Source organism: Odocoileus virginianus, chromosome 8 (assembly GCF_023699985.2).
Source record: "Odocoileus virginianus isolate 20LAN1187 ecotype Illinois chromosome 8, Ovbor_1.2, whole genome shotgun sequence".
In the NCBI taxonomy this organism is placed as follows: Eukaryota; Metazoa; Chordata; class Mammalia; order Artiodactyla; family Cervidae; genus Odocoileus; species Odocoileus virginianus.
In genome coordinates this window covers 21,505,434-21,522,189 of record NC_069681.1, presented here as the reverse complement: position 1 = coordinate 21,522,189, position 16,756 = coordinate 21,505,434, and the positions used below count along the sequence as shown (strand labels likewise).

Below are 16,756 nucleotides of genomic sequence, written 5' to 3'. Positions count from 1 at the left end.
TCTTGGAATATCAATGACATCTTTCTGAGGGAGAGTCCAGTGACCAAAGTCCTGAATTTGTAAACTCCCTGAGGTCAAAACCCTGTATTATATTTACTTCTTTTGTTTCCCACGGCACCCACAGCATAAGGCTGCAACAAGATTTTAAGATTAAATGAGAAAATCTGTACCAGAGGGTTCTGTATATTATAAAATGATATATTCAAAGTAGCTAATATTAGGGACTTCAGTGGCAGTCCAGTAGTTAAGACTTGGAGCTTCTACTACAGAGGGCATGGGTTCAATGCCTGGTCAGGAAGCTAAGATCCTGTGTGCCATGCGTATGGTCAAAAAAAACAACACCCCACAAAAATCCTATTTTTTTTTTTTGTTTTTGTTTTTTGGGTTTTTTTGCTTTTTTGTTAGGGGAAAGAGGTTCAAAGGGAGGGAAATAAATACACATATAGCTGATTCAGGGTTTCCCTGGTGGCCCAGACAGTAAAGAATCTGCCTGCAATGCAGGAGACCCAGGTTCGATCCTGGGTCGGGAAGATCCCCTGGAGAAGGGAACGGCTACCCACTCCAGTATTCTTGCCTGGAGAATCCCATGGACAGAGGAGCCTGGCGGGCTACCGTCCATGGAATCGCGAAGAGTCAGACATGACAGAGCAACTATCGCTTTCACTTTTCATAATTGATTCACCCTGCTATGCAGCAGAAACCAACACAACATTATAAGGCAATTATACTCCAATTTAAAAAATTAAAAAAAATTTTTTAAAAATGTAGCTAATATTAGGTGAATGGAACTCTAAAACGTTAGTTGACTTGGAACTCTAAAGAACTGATTTGCCTTTCAGTTAGTTTCTGTGGTTATTCAGAAAGGACAAAAACACGGACAGGTAGTAATCAAGCTATGTATCAGAGGAAAGATGGAGGTTTAAAGGAAGATACTTCATGAAACCTAAGGATAATATTTTAAAAAATAACCGCCAAGATGGAGAAAACCCACAACATGGAAGTATGAGCTCAAACAAACACACCTATAGAGATGCTGAGAATACCTATTTAGATTGCACCTCAAATTATGATCTATAGGGGTCAAATACAGCTAGCAACAAGGGGCATTTACTAGGTCCTGAGTAATAAGTCACCTGCCAATAAGAATATTATTCGTTCAAAAATTACTTTGGGGAAATACAGCAGAGTGCAATAGCAAACTAAAAGTGGACAAAAGTGGAATCAAAGTTTTTTCTTTTAGTTCTTTCTCAGTCTGCTTCTATGCATTATGTCATCCTCATAGCTAGAATTCTGCCCAACAGAGAGCAGGATGCAGTCAATATCTGTGTAATGAAGCAAGCTAATTAACTGTTTAAGTTAAACTGTAAAACTCTGAGTCAAATATACTATTGGTAATGGCCGCCGTTTATGGGGACGCTACCTTTTCAGGCCTGATATTACCTGACTTACATGTACACCTCGCAGAAACCCAATGAGTTAGTATTACTAAAGAGCAGAGACATCACTTTGCCAACAAAGGTCCGTCTAGTCAAAGCTATGGTTTTTCTAGTGGTCATAAACAGATGTGAGGGTTGGACCATAAAGAAGGCTGAGCGCCGAAGAATTGATGCTTTTGAACTGTGGTGCTGGGAAAGACTCTTAGAAGTCCCTGGAACAGCAAGGAGATCAAACCAATCAATCCTAAAGGAAATCAATCCTGAATATTCATTGGAAGGACTGACACTGAAGCTCCAATACTTTGGCCACCTGATGCGAAGAAGTGACTCATTAGAAAAGACCCTGATGCTGGGAAAGATTGAGGGCAGGAGGAGAAGGGGTGACAGAGGATGAATTGGTTGGATGGCATCACCGACTCAATGAACATGAATTCGAGCAAACTTTAGGAGATAGTGAAGGACGGGGAAGCCTAGTGTGCTGCAGTCCATGAAGAAGTCGCAAAGAGTCAGACACACCTTAGTGACTGAAAACAGCAGCAACAATAGGTGAAAGTACTCAGGCTGAGTCAGCGGCTTGCCCATGGCCATGAAGCTGTTGAGGGGCAGAATTCAACCCTGTCTGCCCAGATTCTGCTTTACAAGACAACGCACAACCACAGAATAATGTAAACACAAGAACAGAAGGCAGCACTTGAAGCTTTGCTAATAGAAGGGGGAAAAAAGGCACCAACATTGTATTTTACTTAAAGTCTTACAGAAACAATTTCTTCTGAGATCCGACCACATGCAAAATTTTGAAGCATCCCACGTGGGGAAAACTGTTGTTATTCTAATCCCAGGGTGCAATTAATGCTACAAAAACAATCTGCCACAACTTACAAGCTTAACAAGCTAAACAGGGAAAGTATAGAGAAATGAAAACAAGTCCCTTCTCCAATATTTTCCACCATCTTAAAAACTCATCAGAGTCAGATTTCCAGATCTGCTCTAAGTAGACTGCAAGAGAATTATGGTAAAAGCCACACCACACAAAGCGCGATTGTCTGAAATTACTCTGAAGTCAAATGTACATAAAATGGTGCCACACAGAGAAGAAGAGCTCGCTGCTGTGTAATTTCATGAAACCTGCTGGGCACCGAGGTCATGGGCAGCCAAAGTGAATTTTAAATGGTGCCAACCAGGAGGCTATAATCAGGACAGCCACCAGTGGGCGGATGAGATAAATGAACCAACTGACTTTCTTCCACCAGGCGATCAAAATAGGAATGTCATCTTTATGCATGGAACAAAAAAATAACAAATGTTTTTTAAGTTAAAATATTCACCCTTCACATCTCTGTCTTTTCACTACATTTCTAGACTCTTCTTTCCTCCAGGCACATTTACGTGAATGAAGATCAGGCAGTGTGATTTCTGTTCCTACCTTGAGTTTTCCTGCAACCTACTCCAGAAAAATAAAATCTATCCCTACAAAGCACAAACTTCTCCATAACCCTGGTCCACCAGCATGGTAGATGTTGAGCGGCTGGTACCACCCAAGGGCAAGCTTAGAACTGATGATGGAGTCAGACACAGCCAAGAGCCTGCCTTCCAATCGGGACAGTCAAATGGTAAAAGAAAGTATCAGGATATAAAACCACATCTTTTTAAGAGTGAGTGAAGTAACACTGGGGCTTTCCAGGTGGCTCAGTGGTTAAAAAAAAAAATCCACTTGCCAGTGCAGGTGACACAGGTTCAATCCCTGGGTCAGGAAGATCCTTTGGAGGAGGAAATGGCAACCCACTCCAGTATTCTTGCCTGGAAAGTCCCATGGACAGAGGAGTCAGGCAGGCTACAGTCCATGGAGTCACAGAGTCGGACTCGACTGGGCAACTGCGCATGAACACACAAAGTTATATTTCTCATAGGAGGTTCTCAAAGACACCATGGATCTATATATTTAACCCTGATCTCTCTCATGAGCTCGTTGCCCATGTTGCCAACTGCCCAAGTAACCTTCCACCTGAAGTCCTTGAACCACAAACTGTGGATTCAGGAGGTGTTTTTTGGTCAGTATCCTCCAGATCCTATGAGATGAACAAACTGAGTAGGCTGCCAAGCAGGGTAGCTTCTGCCAGCCTTAGCCAAATGGGGCTGCAGACCTTGAGCCTTTCTCCTGAGTCTTCAGTGCTGCCCATCGAAAAAGCCGAAAAGGGACTTCCTGGTGATCCAGTGGTTAAGAATCTGTGCAGGGACTGTTTATAATAGCCAGGACATGGAAGCAACCTAGATGCCTATCGGCAGACGAATGGATAAGGAAGCTGTGGTACATATACAACATGGAATATTACTCAGCCATTAAAAAGAATTCATTTGAATCAGTTCTAATGAGATGGATGAAACTGGAGCCCATTGTGCAGAGTGAAGTAAGCCAGAAAGATGAAGAACATTACAGCATACTAGCATATATATATATGGAATTTAGAAAGATGGTAATGATAGCCCTATATGCAAAGCAGAAAAAGAGACACAGATGTACAGGACAGACTTTTGGACTTTGTGGGAGAAGGTGAGGGTGGGATGTTTCGAGAGAACAGCATCGAAACATGTGTGTTATCTATGGTGAAACAGATCACCAGCCCAGGTTGGATGCATGAGACAAGTGCTCGGGCCTGGTGCACTGGGAAGACCCAGAGGAATCAGGTGGAGAGGGAGATGGGAGGGGGGGATCAGGATGGGGAATACATGTAACTCTATGGCTGATTCATGTCAATGTATGACAAAACCCACTACAATACTGTAAAGTGATTGGCCTCCAACTAATAAAAGTAAATGAAAAAAAGAAAAAAGAAAAGAAAGGTTAACCTAGAAAAAAAAAAAAAAAGAAGAATCTGTGCAGGGGACATGGGTTCCATCCTCGGTCCGGGAAGATCTCATCTGCCACAGGACAACTAAGCCCATACGCCACAACGACTGAAGCCCACGAGCCCTGGAGCCCACGCTCTGCAACAAAAGAAGCCGTTGCAAACAGAAGCCCGCGCACCGCAGCTAGAGAAAGCTCCGCAGGCAGTAACGATGACCCAGTGCACCAAAAATAAATAAGTAAAAATTGATTTAAAAAAAAGAAAAAGCCAAAAAGAGGCCGGTACAGGATAACGGGAGCTCTGAACATTTTGCTACTGATTAAATTCCTTTGCAAAATGCTTTTGCATTTGTCGGAGTCACATGACTCATGGCGGCACAGCCACAGGATCACTGACTTGCAATTGAATTGGTTCTGCCTTGATGTTCTTATTTTCCCTCTCCTCCAAGTTCCCCAATAAGATTAAGTCTCACTGAACTGCACTTTAACTGCTTGGGCCTTGCTGCTCCATCCTTAGGGATCAGAACAGTTAGGCTCTGGACTCCAGGAAACAAGAGACAAATATAGACACGAAAGATGGGATGGAAATACAATCAACGTGGCCTGGCAAGTCCCATCTCTGTACCTCCTAGAACAAGACTGTGGTTGTGAGGGGCGGGACCCCCGCAGGAGGCGTGGTTTATGAGGCAAGGTGACTACAGAGATTGTCAAGATTATAATTTTCTATTTAAATTAGCCGATGCAACCCCTAAAAACAAAACAAACCTACGAAACACATGGAACAGCAGCAGAAATGATGTCTTACCACTCACTAAATTGCAGAATATAGTGACTTTATTGTAGGTCCCACCTAGACAGGCAGAGAACATGGACAATCTTATATCTGTATATCTGTATCCAAGACAACGATACACATATAGTTGTGGGGGAGAAACAGGACAGGGAGCTTGGATATTAACAGGGAGCCAAATGTGGTCAGGAGTGAGAAGAGGCTATACTGACTTTGACCATGAACTTATGTCCTCTTTTCCAGCTACACATGTGCTGGAATGCCACGGTCCTGTAGGGAATCCAGGTCTTCTCAGGTATGCCCAAACCCCTCCCAACATCATCAGATACAATCTGCTACCCATACAGAAGGTAGCTTCATAGACTGCAGGAGGGGCCATCTGGGTAACCTCATCATAAGATAACACTGGGGTCAGAGTTTTAGAAAAACTCTGGAGCTTAAAGGTGGAGATAAACACAAACACTAAGAAAGTCAGGTCTCATATGCAGCAACTCTCACCAAAGAGCACTAAATCAGATGAGAATTAGCTGTCATCACAGAATCATACCAATTTAGAACTTAAAGGCACATTTCATTTTTGCAAAAATTTGATTTGGCAAACATATGGGAACTATAACTTACACTGAAAAAACACAAGGACGTTTCATCCTCCATGGCCTTCTATGCAACTGACTTATGGCATAAAGACAATAATCATTGATAATATTAATTCATTAATTCATAACTAGTTTCCTGTCTTGCTCTACCATATTATACACCTGTAACATGACTAACAACAAGCTATTACACATAAGCTATGAAAGGAATCTATGAGGTCCTCAAACTATACTAATTTATTCATCTAAATATAGGAGCCATAAAACCCTTTTCCCTTGATCTTAGAAATGTCTTCAAAATCGTTTTCTGATTCCCACAGCTTTGCTGAGGTCTTCTCCATCTCTAGCTGAGCCAGGTATAACAAGCCTCTTGCTGCCTTTCCTGGTTTTATTGTTTCCCCAGATCAGCCTTTATTCCTCATCACTACTAGATTATATAGTTCCTAAGTCAGTTTCTTCCATAACCACTCAAAGACTTCAATCTAAAGTTGACTTTAGGTAAGTGTAGAATTCTTACCATGAAACAAAAATACGGACCTCCAGACCTGATCTTGTTCCATCACCCCCACTCCATACTTTACAGGATACTGCCATTCCCTGAATGCCCATCAGATCTTTTTATAAGTCCTTGGCTTTGAGAATCTGACAATTCCACTGCTTGAAATTCCAAGGAGTCTTCTCTCATTTTCAGACCCAGTTCATCTGGTGCCTCTGTTACGAAGCCTTTGCAGACCCCTCCAGACACAAGGTCCCTTCCTCTCCTGTGCTCCTATGGCATTTTGTTCACACTTCAGTGGACCCTGAACATTTTTAAACATTGGTGATTTTTGCCCATTCACCGAAAACCCCACAAGTTCATAGTATGATATAATCTGCAACTTGGCTAAGGCAGGAACTGGAATTACATATTGTATTTTAGCCAGGATCCAGGAAAGCAGAAACCAGCCTAAGCATTTCAAACACAGAGAATGCAATATAATACAAGAAACTGGTTGCACAGATGATGGAAGAGCTAAGAAGTCACATAGATGTTAAAGAGGTGATTGGGAAACTGGCATCAACAGAAAACTACTACCATCCATGAGACTGGAATGGTGTTGGAAGAAGAGGGCATCACCAATGACTAGAAGAACCAGGCTGTGTCCCTGGTGGAGGATTGTCGACAGTGGCGTCCGAGGGGAGCTGTGACCATGAAGGTCAGGGCTTTCCAAAAGGAGAGACAAGTGCTGCCAAAGATGCTGCCAAAGGGAGAGCTAGAGAGAGAGACATACCCTGGCTTCTTCTTGCCTCCCGTTTTTCCAAGCGCCTAATCTATCCAGAGGCCAGGAGTCAAGGCTTCTGGGAAATGTAGTCTCCTGTGAAGCAGGAAATGAGTGGCACCATGTGAGGCTGGTGAGCCCCTCATTTGGAAGCTGAATGAGCCTCACCAGCCTCTCAACAACTGTATGCAATGGAATGGACATCTGTGTCCTGAGTCCTTTGGACTGTAATTATACCTCACATGTTGGTTTCCTCCACAAGACTGTGAGTGCCTCCACAGTAGCAGTCTTATCTCAACTTATAACCTAGTGTAGTATTTGACATTCAGCAGGCACTCAATAAATACTGCTCAGTTCAGTTGCTCAGTCGTGTCTGACTCTTAGTGACCCCATGGACTACAGCACACCAGGGTTCCCTGTCCATCACCAACTCCCAGAGCTTACTCAAACTCATGTCCATTGAGTTGGTGGTGCCATCCAACCACCCAAAACACTAATGCCCTGGATTTTATAACATGTTTTAACTTAGCACTTCCTAAAGTTTGTTGTGCTGGCCACTAATTTAAAAAGATGCTATTTTATTACCTATCATAAGGTAAGTAGGACTCTGCAATTTCCAAATAAGTTTGTGAAACACAGTGTTAAAGTTAACTTGGAAGAAAAAAAAAGTTAAGCTGGTCTCAATGCATATTCGAGCTGCAATTAAAAAAAAATACTGTGGACTATGTAGCTTAGAGTAAGTCAAGGCTGTATACTGTCAGCTTATTAACTGCTTATTTAACTTATATGCAGAGTATATCATGAGAAATGCTGGGCTGGATGAAGCACAAGCTAGAGTCAAGATTGCCAGGAGAAATATCAATAACCTCAGATATGCAGATGGCACCACCCTTATGGCAGAAGGTGAAGAAGAACTAAAGAGCCTCTTGATGAAAGTGAAAGAGGAGAGTGAAAAAGTTGGCTTAAAGCTCAACATTCAGAAAACTAAGATCATGGCATCCGGTCCTATCACTTCATGGCAAATAGATGGGGAAACAGTGGACACAGTGGCTGACTTTATTTTTGGGGGCTCCAAAATCACTGCAAATGGTGACTGCAGCCATGAAATTAAAAGACGCTTACTCCTTGGAAGGAAAGTTATGACCAACCTAGACAGCATATTAAAAAGCAGAGACATTACTTTGCCAACAAAGGTCTGTCCAGTCAAGGCTATGGTTTTTCCAGTAGTCATGTATAGATGTGAGAGTTGGACTCTAAAGAAAGCTGAGCACTGAAGAATTGATGCTTTTGAACTATGGTGTTGGAGAAGATTTTTGAGAGTCCCTTGGACTGCAAGGGGATCCAACCAGTCCATCCTAAAGGAAATCAGTCCTGGGTGTTCACTGGAAGGACTGATGTTGAAGCTGAAACTCCAATACTTTGTCCACATGGTGCGAAGAGCTGACTCATTTGAAAAGACCCTGATGCTGGGAAAGATTGAAGGCAGGAGGAAAAGGGGACAACAGAGGATGAGATAGTTGGATGGTATCACCAACTCAATGGATATGAGTTTGGGTGAACTCTGGGAGTTGGTGATGGACAGGGAGGCCTGGCATGCTGCAGTCCATGGGGCCACAAAGAGTTGGATACAACTGAGTGACTGAACTGAACTGACATGGCTTAGAAACAACAGAAATTTATTTCTCCTATTTCTGGAAGCTAGAAGTTTAAGATCAGAGGGCCAGCACAGTTGGGTGGGGGCTCTCCTTTCCATGTATCTTCACACAGGCAGAAGGGGCAAGGTGCTCTCTTCAACTTCTTTATAAGGGCACTAATCTCATCTGTGAGGGCTCCACCCTCATGACCTAATCACCTCCCCAAGTCCCCACCTTCTAATACCATCCCACCGGGCATTAGGATTTCAACAAATGAATTTTGTGGGAGGACAAAAATATTTAGACAGAGCAGCTTGTTTCTTTATTGCAGATAATACAGTTCATTCAGAACTTTCAAAATGTGCTTGAAGAGAGAGATGTAGAATTATGCAGCATCATGGCAACATATATAACTACAGAACATAAATGTTTTCCAAAAAACTAACATTACACAGGGACATCAGTTAAGGAGTCATTGCTTTAAGTATGTTCACATTTGTGATATTTTATCTCTTCTCTGAAATATTCCCATGAGGTAGAGAAGAACAAGGTCATTTACAGATAAAAATGTTGTTAATAAATAACTAAAACTAATACATCAAGTATTAATTAAATATATGTTATTTACTATTCTAAATATTGTAGGGCTAGAAGGAAAATGTAAATATTCACCTATGCTAAGAGTCTTATTATTCCTAATGGCCAGATATTCTGAATTCTACATACAATACAAAATGGAATCTCAAATAATGCTGAAATATTATGGTGATAGCATTCATAGCTCAGCCAGTAACTAATGGGATAACTTTGGGTATCATTCTAAAATTCAGTGCTCATAGCTGTAAAAAAAAGAGAAAGAGAGAGAGACAACAAATTGCCTGCCTCACTGGGGTGAAATAAGAACTGAATATGTTCTAAGGATCACCAGTCCCTTCAGGGACCCCATTCCAAATTACTTAGGAAAACACTTAACGCTATACCTTCCTCATGCCCGCCAGGAGGTTGGTATAGGCATCAAAATACTCTAGATTCTGTGCTGTAATGAAATTTATTAACATTCCATAACCAAGTGTTTCTCCAATCTATTTGTTTCCCAAATGGTTCTGCTTTTCCTGTTTACAGCTACTAGTCTCCCCAGGAATCTATGCTCCCTCAAACCCGAATGTGATGCATTATGAAAACAAAAATATGAATTTTAATGATATCCAGGAATAAAGTTTTAAACTTGATGCTGTTATGCTTTCTGATTATAAGCAACAACACAAGAGGACACCCTTGGCAAGCTAGAGTTAGCTGCAAAGTTCAAGAACCAATAATGTAACAGTGATGAGGCTGTATGAGGTGCAAATTGGATACATCTTGAGATGCTGCCTATGTATTGTAGAGTGAGGTAAAGCAGTCTTTAGTGTGCGTTTTAAGTTTTTCTTTTGAAATGATTATGAATTCACATGCCTCAGCTGGTTTTTCTTATAACTGAAAATACATGTTTCACAAGGGCAGTGGAACAATTTGTAAATCTATGCAGATGTAAATCTAGCGAGATTTTGTTACTGTGTTAGTGAGATTTGATTTAGTTTCGTTTAGTTAGTGTGGTTTTTCCAGTAGTCATGTATGGATCTAAGAGTTGAACCATAAAGAAGGCTGAGTACCAAATAATTGATGTTTTCAAACTGTGGTGCTGGAGAAGACTCTTGAGCATCTCTTGGACAGCAAGGAGATCAAACCAGTCAATCCTAAAGGAAATCAACCCTGAATAGTCACTGGGAGGACTGGTGTTGAAGCTCCAATACCTTGGCCACCTGATGCGACGAAGTGACTCATTAGAAAAGACTCTGATGCTGGGAGAAATTGAGGCAGGAGAAGGGGGCAACAGAGGATGAGATGATTGGATGGCATCACTGACTCAATGGACATGAATTTGAACAAACCTCGAGAGACAGTGAAGGGCAGGCAAGCCTGGCGTGTTGAGTCCATGGGTTTGCAAAGAGTCGGACACAGCTTAGCGACCAAACAGCAACAAATGTGTTAGTGAAGATAACCAGTCCAGACAGACCCTGACCTCAGAAGTATCAGCTATCACTGTGTTAGCTGGTGGCAACAAAGGGCATTAAGTTAAAAATCAGATGATTCTCTTAGAAAGACTCTTCTCCACAACAAGGAAATGAAGATTTGGACATTATGGGTATAGTGGCTTTTTAGTGGCTCAGAGTTCAAAGCAACTCACCTGGACTTTACACGGTAAGGTCAGAGGAAGAAGGAAACAGTAGTTCGTGATCTCTAAGGTGTAATTTAAAGGGGAGCAAGAAGAGCTCTGGCTGCTGCCCCAAATGGCCCAGGAAATGCCTGGATTTCTTAAAAATTAGAGCAACTTCTTACAGTGAGGACACTGTCACTAAAAACCCATGATGCCCATTAATACACCAACACTTATTTACCTTATTCCTCAGCTGTCACGTGACAGAGAACCTGGATGTGAAGGAAAGCATAGGGGGACATATCGTATGTCAGATCAGGTTTAAAGTGGAGCAAGGGGAGCAGAAGCCCTCATCCCAAAGGATGAAAGACAAGCCCAGGTGGGGCCCTACAGTGAGGGACTCCAGACAGGCCATGATGCATTCAGCACAGAGATGAGTTTGTGGCAAGAAGCACTCTGTCGTCATTACTGTCGTGAGTGGCACTTAACCATCAATTAGTTGAAGAGATGGTCTCGCCTGGCTTCTCTGAACAGAACAATATCTCAACTGGAAAGGTAGTTATTTACTACTGGTTAGCATTCTACACTCATTTTAAACATATATGCGACTCGCATCCAAACGAAATATGGACTAATGCCAATTGGGGACTCTTCCGTGCCCTCTCATTATAACACCAGCAATTTCCAAAGATGAAATCTACAGATTCGGACCCTGACAATCACAAGCACCAGAGGGCAGAACTTCCGTTCAGTGGCTCAGTCCTGTCCGACCTTCGAGACCCCATGGACTGCAGCACGCCAGGCCTCCCTGTCCATCACCAACTCAAACTCAAGTCCATCAAGTCGGTGACGCCATCCAACCATCTCATCCTCTGTCACCCTCTTCTATTCTCTCCTTCAATCTTTCCCAGCATCAGGGTCTTTTCAAATGAGTCAGCTCATCTGAACTTAAGATAGCCTTAATATGTCTTTACAGTGTTCTTACGTGCTTCATTTACAGAGCCCGTAAATAAGATATTTTTCTAATGCATACGTCAAAAGTTTGGTATTAAGCTTTAAAAAGTCTATTAAAGTACTTAATGACGTATCGGAAAGGACATAGTTTTGCGTTCCAAATGACGTATCGGAAAAGACATAATTTTGCGTCCCACAAACAAAAACGTTACAATCTCTATCTTCTCATAACACCATTACTACACTTTCGGCACATGAACATTTTTACTAGACGTGATACTTTTCAAAGGCTTTCTACGTGCCTGTTAAAAATTCAATTGAGGGTAAAACTCAGCCCAAGCTGGTTTTTAAAAATTATGACAAAGACATGACTTAAAATATAAGCTGGAGATGGTGGCAATTAAAGTTTATGAGCAAGTTACTGCGAGAAAGGCAGAAGCCGTTGACTCCTCGGAGACTTCTTTTATAGGTGGTAAGTCTGTGGACCACAGTGCCACTTTGTGCTGTTCCATTCGTCTGCAGCTGACATTTTAACCTCTAAGCAACCATAGCAAGACGATTCAAAATGAAGTTGACACTGTGTCCTTTAACTAGTTCCAAAGTACTGCAGGGGTTTCACTGCCTGATGTTGTACCATATGTGCACACTCTGGACGCAGCAGGCAGGGATAAGCAGGATGCTTCTGCACTCAGCCATCCTCCTGCTTCCTGTTGTTTTTGGAGCAATCCTAACTTCAGCTAAACATAACCTTTCTGGGTGGATCATTTTTAGAAGGAGAATCCACCTTTAGCAGAGTGCCCTGTAATGTTGACTGTATTTTGAAAGCACAGACATTGATTAAACTCACAGAACTCAGTGGTTTGCTATTGTGCTGTCTTTATGAAACCCATTTTATGAAAACGTTCATAAAATTATTTATCAATCAAGTTTTTATGCATAACAACTTGAACAAGTACGAAATGAACAGGAGGAATTCTTTCTGAAGCCTTTCTTTGGTCAACTGGTCTATCACTAAAGTGGCAGTGATTAATGGCAAACTTTTCAAAGTCTTTTCTATAGCTCAAGTTATTTTTTAATTCTAAAATGATGACTGTCTTGGGTAGTGGGGATATATTTACTTACTCGGGTCCTCAAAAGGTTCGAACCAGAAAAGCCCTCTTAGGTTTCACATTTCAGAATTATTTTCTGCAGGATATGAGAAATCTATTTGAGACACGCTAATAAGAACCTATATCCTCAGCTCAATGTCAGGAACTCTTAACAAGCCAGAGTTCATAAAGAGCATATACAAGGGAAAAACAGACCTTTTAAAAGTATACATAACTTCTACAATGGTCTTTCCCCTTGAGTTTTCTGTAAAGTAGAACATTAAGCTCTTTATAATTCCCCCAAATCTATAGGTAGCTTAGAGAGAGAAGCATAAATCTCAAGAGCCTCAGATTTACTTCCTGTTGCCTTCCTGCATTAGACATTTAAAGGTAATCAATAAAAACTGATTCCTCTTCGTAAGCACTTTCCTGTTCTGCCAGAAATAATAGTAGCCTCTGCCCCAAAATGAAGAGGAAGAAAGTGAAAAGTAATATTTACCAGGAGAAAAAGAAACTGCCCAACTATTTTTCCTGAGCCAAGTGAAACACAAATAGCAAGTCAAAGTTTATTCTTAAAGAAAGAAAAACAACTTTTAAATATTCCTGGCATTAGTCCTGTTTTTCAAATCTGAGGTATCAACAAGTTTTTAACTCCGGATTTGTATTTCCACTCTCTGCAAAAACCTCATTCTGTTTCCTAATGGCTTTCCGGTGCTGTCCTTCTGTAGGAATCTATACATCACAAGCAAGACTTGTGCTCAACGCTGAACAGTAAAGAAAGGACAGTTAAGCCCCCCAATTACCTCCTAGGGCAGAGTGAGACACAAAACCAGAGGGAACAGATAGATGAGGACAAAGTTACAACTGGTAAGGAAAGAAAGAACTGCAGACAACTGGATCTCTTACTCCAAAACACGAAACTTTGGGCCCCTTGCATTTTCAGCACGAGAATTTTCATACTCAAAATGTTACTTGAAAGTTTAATATTAGATAATCTGAAATCATCTGTTGGGATGTCTCCAATATGTAGACTCTATCTGGGGACTCTATTTGTAGTGTTTTTTCTTCTTCTGGATTTTTCACAAAAGACTCCAAGAGAGTATCCAAAGAAAGAGCCGGGTCTCAGACTCTTACTTTGCGATGAAGTTACAAATATATTTTATACGTTTTCCTGGCTTCCTGTTTCCCTGTGTTCTGTACTATCTGCAGAGGTTGTCATATTTCACCAAGGCGGATTATAAATCAGACAAGTTCAGCCCGTCAGGTTGAAAAATGGAGGTGAAAAGCACAGCAGAAAATAAATAAAGTATAATTAAAACCATATGACCAGAAATATTGAAGCAATACTTGTTGGAGGAAACCCAAGTAAAAATCAAACCTTTTCTGGTGTTAGTGAGACTAGCCAGTCCATTTGAAACAAGCACACATCACTTGCTAAAAATTCCCTTTTTTTTTCCCTTCACAGCAAAAGCAGTCCTAACAAAGTAATTAAGCCTATCTTTGTGGCATAGTGAAATTCATAATTGTTCACATAAAACTGATCTCTCATTTAAAACTGTAATCACTTCTTTAGAAATATAATTTAAGATGGGGCAAGGCTCAATTTTATATCCACCAAAGAGTATTAAAGGCTTATGATGACAATGTTGAATCAAAAACCTTTTCTACTTTTCGTGAAGTTTTCATCTCTTAAGATCTCAGGATTCCAGAAAGACACAGATACTGTAATTGCTGGTTGTTGATCGTAAAGAGCCAGTAGCTATAAAATCCAAACTGTTTCCCCTTCAACATTATAAACAACCTAGACGTTACTGCCTCACAGAGGTGGTACTGAGCAGACCAATGATGTACATGTTTGCAGATATATAGAAATTAAGAGCTCTTGATGTTTATACAGCAATTCCAGTAAAGAATCTCTGACTCTGGCAATCTGTCCCCAAAGCCACTCTATATCCACGTCTCCTTAGCGTTCCAAGTGTCAATTACCATAATCTCAGTAGACAGCTGGAACACAATTTTCAATATTGCTCCGGGATTCCCGTAAACAAGTGAAGTTGAGAGAAGTCACTTACCCCCCAGAAACTGAATTCCTCCTGCCACTCTTCCCACCGTCCGGGAGATGAGCTCCGACACGCAGCAGCCCATGAGGGCGGTGAGCGCCACGAGGAGGAGCAGGCCACAGCCCAGGCCGGTCACGATGGTACAGATCCTCCATTCGGCGCTGGGAATGCCCTGGAAAGAGGCGTAGCGCCCACACTCCTCAACCATCACCATCATCTGCCGACTCTCATCGTGCACGGGATAGGAGCACCTCCGGAAAGTACCGAAGGACACGGGCTTGCCCAGCTGTGACCCCCAGAGCCAGTAGGGCATGAAGAACCCCACGCAGGAGGTGGCCGCACAAAGAAACGAGAGCAGAGCCCAGATGACCCCGGTGCAAGTCAGACTGGATGCCATCTTTCACCTTACAGGGCAGGGAGGCCCCGAAGTAACTGTTCCGGGGCTGCAGGAAGAAGTAAAGGCTGTCAAACCGCTGGGTAATCCACAGTTGTGTGATGGGAGAGCGGCTACTAACAGAGCAGATCTTCAGTCTTACTGGACATCAGCTTCCCATTCTCTGCAGTAAGGGTGCTGCTCCCTGGAAAAACCATAACATTAAAGGTTAAATGTCTTTACAGAAAAGATAAGACCGACTCAGTTGGTCTGCAACTTTCAATTAACACCCATTCAGAGACACCTCCATAGTTCAAAAGTGAGAAGAATCCATTTTATTAACTTTTCCATAATTCAAATTTTGTCAGACTGGCTCAAAGCTTTTTCACATCTTTATCTCTTATGTTCCCTAATCAACTCGGACAGCTACTTACTTAAAGAAATGCATGACTTATTCCTACTTGCCAAACCAGTGAATTCACTGCATATACTCACGTTAAAAAGAAGGCAGCATTTTTACTGGCGGTAAACAGAATTCTGAATGTTATAATAAAATGAACCATAGCATGGTTTGTTCAATTGGCTTGCAAGTTCACGCTCATAATTTGCAGCAACTTTTCTGTGTTCCTTTAGGTGCATTAACTCTCTGCATGAGCCCGAACAAAATAATTAGGCTCATTTTCACAATTATAGACTGTCTAGGCATCCAGAGTGGCTGGGACTCTAAGGCGTCTTGCCATGCTTATTCAGTAGTGTTTGGGAATGCCTTCAGTCTCAGCTATCTTCTCTAGTGTCAACAAAAGAAAGCCTGTGTACGACTCATTTTCATATCTGCAATTCTGATTAATTGCTTCTAATTAAATTATTGGAACCATCTTTCCCACTGAATGAATGACTGTGTCTCATCTGAAAAAGAGTCCATACTTCCCGGTCTTTCCAGGGGTTTCACTTGCATCCTGCCCTCCCTTTAGAACCCCTTTCCCCACTTTTCATAAAGAACACAGAAGCCCAGAGTCCATGCACCCCACAGTTCCATCCCCAGGACTCCAGCTTTCAGAGTCCATCTCAGATCCTCCCCCTCTCCTTTCCAGCTCTCGCCCCTGCCCTCTGCTTTCCACCCACCGCCCCTTTTCACTCCTTGTGTCATTCACTCCAGGGGAGCGCCGGCTACTTTTTTTTTTTTTTTTAATCTTGTCAACAGCGGTCAGCATCAGCATTAGTCGCTGAAGTTGGTCTGTTTGGGCCCTGAGGCTGGGGCAGAAGGGGGAGTCACTGGGTGAGTGGGGAGGGGGCCCTCACCTCGAGTTGGGGCCAGGCACCCCGGGGAGGGGGGTAAGACCAGGCAAGCCCTTAGCCAGCCGAGCCCCCCCCCACGACCGCACCCACCCCCACCCCGAAGATACACAACGATCCTTTAACTCCCCAAAGGGGAAGAGGGGCATTTTCTAGCCGGACCCGCGCGGAGGGAGGAGGTGAGGATGGGGTTCCCCCATCCCGCCCCGGAGGCAGACGGACGCGGCGGGCCGGGCG

The 16,756-nt window shown here is 42.4% G+C and overlaps 1 protein-coding gene across 2 annotated transcripts in view; it reads right to left on the bottom strand.

Annotated features, from left to right (window-relative positions):
* Positions 1–16,756, bottom strand: part of LHFPL6 (LHFPL tetraspan subfamily member 6) — a 223,379-nt gene that overhangs the window by 206,359 nt on the left and 264 nt on the right. For both annotated transcript variants that reach the window (XM_020877172.2, XM_020877171.2), the window contains exon 2: positions 14,866–15,431. In XM_020877172.2, coding sequence (XP_020732831.1) covers positions 14,866–15,250 — 385 coding nt within the window. In that variant the 5' untranslated portion in view covers positions 15,251–15,431. The remainder of the gene's footprint in view (positions 1–14,865; positions 15,432–16,756) is intronic.